The sequence below is a fragment of the Furipterus horrens genome, unplaced genomic scaffold (genome assembly GCF_987537825.1).
Source record: "Furipterus horrens unplaced genomic scaffold, mFurHor1.1.pri manual_scaffold_4, whole genome shotgun sequence".
Lineage (NCBI taxonomy): Eukaryota > Metazoa > Chordata > Mammalia > Chiroptera > Furipteridae > Furipterus > Furipterus horrens.
In genome coordinates this window covers 173,775,601-173,782,684 of record NW_028327174.1, presented here as the reverse complement: position 1 = coordinate 173,782,684, position 7,084 = coordinate 173,775,601, and the positions used below count along the sequence as shown (strand labels likewise).

The following is a 7,084-nucleotide window of genomic DNA, read 5'->3' as shown; positions in this document are numbered from 1 at the left end:
AGTGAATTCATACCAACTATCTTTTCTAACCACAATGGAATGAAACTAGAAATCAATAGTAGAAAGAAAACTGGAAAATTCACAAATATGTGGAAATTAAACAACATACTCACGAACACCCATTGGGTCAAAGAAAAACTCAAAAAGGAAATTAGAAAATACATTGAGATTTTTTTAAAAACCACAATACGCCAAAACTTATGGGATATAGCAAAAGCAGTATGCAAAGGTGGGGTGGGGGGCAGGAATATTGGTTGTATTGAGGAACAACTGCTCTCCAATGACCCCAGAAACTGAGTATTTTGGTTCACTAACTCAAGAAAAGTATAAGGAACTTGGATGCTCTTTCAAATGCATGTTCTTAAAACTTCATGATATAAGTAATACAGACAAAGCAGGACAAGAGGAGAACTTTCTGAGTGTGAAGGCCAAAGGAAACATTGAATGAACCTATGCCTGCAATGTGAATGATGCAGATTCTGCACTAAGTGTGGAATAGAGGGACAGAGAATTACACACAGAGACTGTGAGGCAGTGCCTGGGATTGTAACAAACAAGACTGGTAGCAAATTGGTAGCAAATCCAGAATGAAGGATGGAGTATGACTGTTGGCCTTTCTATAACAATGGAAGAAGGAGGTTGGAGTTGGCTGGTTGAAGAAAAATGGATGAAGACCATGGCTTCCCATTCAGAGACATCTTATTCTGACAGCTAAAACTGACATGCTGATGATAATGGTCTTACTGTAATCTTTGACTAATCAGACCTATATTAAAACTTCTTCAGATCACTTAACCAAGGTTTACACAAATGTATTAGGGTAAATAAAAAATGGGGAGGCAATTTAAAATCTTCTTTTCAGTTATAATAGTGGTTAATATGCAGTGTGGTATCAATGGACTTTTTTTGTAGAGAGGAAATATTTGATAGCATTTTTGGATACTAGTTTATCAGACATGGTTGTTACAGATTTTGGTTTATTCATGCATTCTTTTCACAGCAGAAAGTCAAAATGTGGGAAATAACTGATTGGCAAAAAGGTCTGCATGCAGGAAATAACTGAGTTATGTAAGTGAATTGTAGGAGAAAGCTTAAATCAGGCAGCCATAAATCAATGCATTGTTCTTAATCTTTTCCCATTCCAATCATGAAACCACATACAGACACACAGACATGCACACACATATACACAGGGTAGGGCAAAAGTCAGTTTACAATTGTTCATATGGAAAATAATACAATAATTAAGACTAAACTGTTTTGTGTACTCACAACTGTAAACCTACTTTTGCCCCACCTTGTACACCATTCTTAAAAGAGATGCCGTTTTCAATATAAAGATTTTTCTGATATTGGAGATAATACAATTACTTATTAGGTAATATGTATTCCAAACTCCTATGTTTTCAATTCAAATAGGTTATAAATATATAGACTTTATACAGCAGTAGAAAATGAATACAACTTTAGAGGCAACTATCAACCAGTAAGGGGAGGGAGCTGATTTAACATGGGGGTGAGGAAGGAAGAAAGTGGAAAGAAAAAGAGAAAATAAACGGCTATATACTAGTAATAGTTAAAGGACTAAGGTTTGGTTATAACTAACTTTTACAAATATAAACTTAAGTGGATTAAAAATAATCTCTGTCATGTAATAAATACATAGTATTCCAATACATTCCTTGAGTGTTGGAAAAAGTTGCAGACTTAGAGCTCTGGGAGCTACACTGTTCGCATAGCCAATCTTACCCTTGCCACTAGTGGTAGGGAGCAACTCTACAGCTGGGCCTCTCATTAATTGTGGAATTAAGAATGATTTTTGCATTTGCTTCCCCACAATATTTGGGGGGGGTTTATTCACAGTGTGGACATATTTATGGAGTGTGTGCTAGGTGTATGTAACTGCCATCCATGTGCCACATCGGTTGCATGGATGGAAGTTTGGGAGCTGCTTGTACTCAGTCATGCAGCACTCTTCCTACTGTGGCAGTGAAGTGGCCTCTGAGCATCCCTGCAGTGACAATAAAGAGGGGAATATGGTGAATGACAAGATTCCATTACATCAAAATGAAGCAGCTACTCAAGGTAAGTCTTGCTATTTCTAGTGTTTATTATATAAGTGGCAGTCTGGTCATGGTGCTACTGATCACAGTTATATGTTGAGGCAGATGACATTTCCCAATTTATCCTTCTGTCAGATAGAGCAAAAGTCTTTGGGATGAGATCAGAGAAGAACAGTAAGGAACAGTTCTACACAGGGAAAGGCAATATACTCTAAGGTCCCTGTGCCACACAAATTTTTGTTTCTTTTGACCACATCTACTTTATAGATATTCATCAAATTCTGGTATCAGAAGATTGAAGATTTGGGCAGCAAAATATAGCTATAATAGGATACAGTGTAGTTTTGTATGAAGCCAACAAACTAATCAGCAGTACCAGAAATGAAAAGGCTCTTTCCACTGATAGCCCAAGGACCTCCCTGGGTTACCATTTTCCCAGAAGTACAATGAAGAGTTTGGAGGTCTTGCATTCTGACAGTCTGGGAATCTGTGACAGTCACTTAGTTAGATGTTTCTGATGTACCAGATTCTTCACAGCAGCCTTCACATCCTTGTTTCTCAGGCTGTAGATGATGGGGTTGAGCATGGGGGTCACCACCCCATAGAAAAGGGAGATGAGTTTGTCTGAAAGGTCCTCTTTGTCTGCTCCCAACGGGTCCTTGGATTTGGGTTTTCCATACATGAAGAGGATGGTCCCATAGAAGATGACCACAACTGTGAGGTGGGCAGAGCATGTGGAGGAGGCCTTTTTCCTCCCCTCAGCTGAGGGGATCCTCAGGATAGAAGCAATGATAAACACATAAGAGACAAAAATGAACAGGATTGGAATTGCAAGAAAGATTATGTTGGCCACAACCATGCTGATCACATTGATGGAGATGTCAGCACAGGCCAACTTCAGGAAAGCCAGGATCTCACAGGTGAAGTGATTGATGATGTCGTCCCCACAGAAGGGCAGTCGCATGGCCTGGGATGTCTGAACTACTGAGTTGGTGATACCAGCTGCCCAGGAGCCAGCAGCCATGGGCACATAGGCAGACTTGCTCATGACCATAGGGTACCTAAGGGGGTTACAGATGGCCATATAGCGATCAAATGCCATCATGCTCAGGAGCACACACTCTGTGGCTCCCATGGCAAAGGAGAGAAACATCTGCACAGTACAGGCTGAGAAGGGGATGGTTTTCCTGGGGGTCAGGAAGCTGTCAAGAATGAGGGGGACTGAGGAGGTTGTGTAGCAGATGTCCAGGAAGGAGAGATTCCGCAGGAAAAAGTACATGGGCGTGTGCAGATGGGAGTCAAGGATGGTCACCAGGATGAGGACCCCGTTGCCCAGCAGGATCACCAGGTACATCAGCAGGATGAGCACAAAGAACATTTTCTCCAGCTTTGGGTGGGCAGAAAGGCCCAGCAGAATGAACCCCACCATGGTGGTCGTCTGATTGGACTTGTTCATGTTGTATCTACTCTGTCACTTGCAGTAACTGAGAAGGTCAGTCTCAGCACTCTCTGACTTCAGACATGCCTGGGCAGTCAGGCAAAAATCCCCACCCTGCTGAGCAACTGGAAAACAGCTGTGACGATTTGGTCCTTTCTATAGGATTCTAGGAAAAATATAGTAGAGATCAATATTTAGCTTCTGTTTCCAGTAAAAAAAAAAACAAAAACGTTAACCTGGATTAACTCTCCTGCAGATGGCAATTATAAAAACTGAACAAACTATATAAAACATCTGAGTAAAGCATTGGCAAGGCAATAAAACAACAAGGAATCATAAGGTCATAATTCTGGGATAAAATAAGAACTCAGAGAAGTAAGAAGCTATGTTTCAATTGGGGCATCTGCAGCTTCTGGAGGTGGTCACTGAGAGGCCAAGAAGCGCTGACTGCCGCCTGGAGGTAGGGAACAGGTTTTGAAGTGCAAGACCCACCACAGAGTTGTTCCTAACTAAATTTCTTCCTGTTAAAAGGGGACAGCACCATAAGAATAAAAGTGAATCAGAAGCAAACACACATTTACAGGTTTTACAGCTAGCTTCAAATCTTCCCAAGCCCTGAAATCAGACTGAGATTGTCCAAGCTTTTCGGTGCTCCAAAATACCTAACAGAAGCAAACATGAATCCACTCTGAAGGAAGGTAACGTCACTACAGTATCTAAATCATTTCCACAAATAATTTTGCCAACACAGCATCTAGTGCACACTGAAAAAATGAGGCACATGGGTGACAAGACAACATAAATGAAAATCAATGAGCGAGTCAAACTGCAGGTGGTGGGCTTGAGAAGGTTAGCGCTGTCATGTGTGCGGGCCATACCAGTCCACCAAGCTGCATTATGCACAGAGGCCAAGACATGGAAACAACCAAAGTGTCCTTCAATTGATGACTGGATAAAGAACATGTGACGTACATACAATAGAATACAACTCAGCCATAAGAAAAGATGAAATACTGCCATTTGTAACAACATGGATAGATTTTGAGACTATCATGTTAAAGCAGCAAAATAAATCAGGACAGAAAAAGTCAAGAGCCACATAATTTCTCTCCTATGTGGGTTATAAAACTGAAAGCAACAAATGAACAAACAAGAAAAACAAAAACTCGTAGATACAGACAACAGTATGATGGTTACGAGAGAGAAAGGGGAATGGAGGGGAGGTAGGAATGGTTAAAGGGGGTCATAGATGGTGACAGAAGGAAATTTGATATTGGGTGGTAACACACAATGTAATATGCAGAGTATGTATTATAGAATTGTACACTTGAAATGTATATAATTTTATTAACCACTAATGTCACCCTAATAAATTTAATTTTAAAAATGTTTAAAAGAAAATCAACAGGAAAAATCCAGAAACTCAAGTGTTTGTTTCCTTGGGGCTGGTGAGAGCCACTAGCATGTCTGCTGTGGTGCCACCTGTTGAGAGAATTAGCCCAGACCACAGTGCCAAAGTCTGAATATGCTGTTGGTCCTTGTGCATATTTAGGGCAGCAAGTGGCCTTGTGTGCACTATGGCCAAGTTGAAGGAGAGTTCTGACTGAACATCCATTCTTCTCATCATTCTCCATCTGCCTGTACAGAGGCTCTGGCTTCTCCCTGAGACTGTTCATGGAGCCTTGAGTCTTGCTCTGTCAGCTCTTCTTTCTGGGACTGCTAAGTGCTCCCTAACCTGGGGTTCATTCTGGACCAATAGAAACCTTGCAGACAACAGTGAAGGTGTTGGGCATTCAGTTTAATTTGCTCTGTATCTAAAATACTCATGAACTTCCCAGATGGCCATAGTTCCAAGTGCTCTCAGTCATCTGGCCCCTTTCTCAGTGCACAGTGGCACTTCCTTCCTGGGGAGCTGAGACACTCCCCTCTTGTTGCTTGGCATTATAGCTGTTACCAAATCAGTCCCATAATAATTTAACTCATGTTGACAGTTATTGAACACCTGCTCTGGGCCAGGCATAATTCTAGATGCCAGGATCACAGCAATGAAAGGCATAGCCCCTGATCTCAAAGAGCTCAAAATCTAGTGGCGGTGGGGGTAGGGGGGTAGAAGGGGGTATAGGGGGTTGAGGGGTCGGGAAGTGGTGATCACCATAATTAATTATCTTAGTAATCACATCACCATCACTGTCGTTGTCATCATCATCATCATTGACTATAATACTCACCCCAACACTACTAACAATGAGCCTTAGGGTCTATTTAGCAATCTGCTTCCTTTCCAAAGTAGAAAGCCCCTTACTGCATTCTTTATAGTCCTCCAGCCTGGCTGGACTCCCTAAGTGACATGGGGTGCTATGGCGAACTTCCTGGCAAGGCTCTTTTAAGTAGTCCCTTTTTATATTGAACAAAAATCTGTTCTTTTGCAGCTTTAATCCTTCCACAGAAAGCCTCCAAATATCCAGGAACAGTGTGGCTTTGGCATGAAGATAAACAAGAGTAGTCTCTATTTTTCTTCCAAAGCCTTAAAAAATCAATATATCTCTCAGAGGTACGTGTACCATCCAATAACTGATTATAAAAGCTGGTCAGTGCTGAGAACAGTCTCCAGCTTGAATCCTCAAGTTGCCCAGGATACAATGGGATCAGGTGTCCAGGACATACTGCTACTTGTGATGCATGATCCAGGGCAATAAGTCAGTCCCAGATTGGTTTTTACTCTGCGGGCCAGCCCTCCAGACTCTCCCGAGAACCTGCATCATATAAGGAAAATATTCCCTCCATGTCTTCATCATCAGATCCAGAAACGTGGCTCCTTATTATTGCTGGGCTTTGGATTCTTAAATGCAAAAGGAGAAGGAGTTCCCATTTTTAATCAAGAAGGGACAACTGTATGAGAAGGCTATGAGCTATGGGGACCTGGGCTAGGCTTTTCCCTCTGCACAAAATGAGAAGAAGCCAGATGACCTTAGAGACTCTTGCAGTTTGATGGGTCTGTTTGACTTCGTGACATTAACATTATATCAGCAGAATAGCTTCATCTCTCCCCTTCTCAAGCCTACATTCTATTACAATCAAGACTGATGGCATAAATACAGCCATGCTAATTTAGATTTTAGTTTGATCAAAACTTGCGCTTACCTTTATCAGAAAAATAGTGAGCAGTGATGGTTTGTTTCCTAAGGGTGAAGGTTCAGAATGTGTGACAGGTGAAGGGTCCAGTCGGTCCTCTCCCTCCACTTACCCTGTGTACTCAAGGCACATTTTTCAGAAGACTGACAGTGCCCTTAGAAGATAATTTAAATTCCAGTCTTTTCTTTGAGACCATTTTAGTCCCTCAAGTCATTTAAAGTTTGGAAAGTGAGTTGCACTCAGTTTGTATTCTTCTGAGATAATGTCCCCAAGATCCAATTATGATGAAGGCATTGGAGAAATTTTGCTGCCTGCTTCCTCTCTCTTTACTTCCTTTTCTCTCTTTCTTCCTCCCTCTTTGCCTTTTCTCTGAACACTAATCCCATTCACAGAGTCCAGCAGCTGGCCAATCACTGATTATAAGACTCATTCAGACCCCCAAGTCTTTTCT

General features: G+C 41.5%; 1 protein-coding gene across 1 annotated transcript; it reads right to left on the bottom strand.

The window, feature by feature from the left end:
- Nucleotides 1-2,559: 2,559 nt before the first annotated feature.
- On the bottom strand, nt 2,560-3,519 carry LOC150013386 (olfactory receptor 13C7-like). Its single transcript, XM_090275914.1, has one exon. It carries the CDS (start codon nt 3,517-3,519, stop codon nt 2,560-2,562), a length of 960 nt encoding a protein of 319 aa, XP_090132040.1.
- Nucleotides 3,520-7,084: the final 3,565 nt, after the last annotated feature.

Bases quoted from the DNA above. Each gene is read 5' to 3' on its own strand.
- LOC150013386 (XM_090275914.1), bottom strand. From the start codon at position 3,519: ATGAACAAGTCCAATCAGACGACCACCATGGTGGGGTTCATTCTGCTG.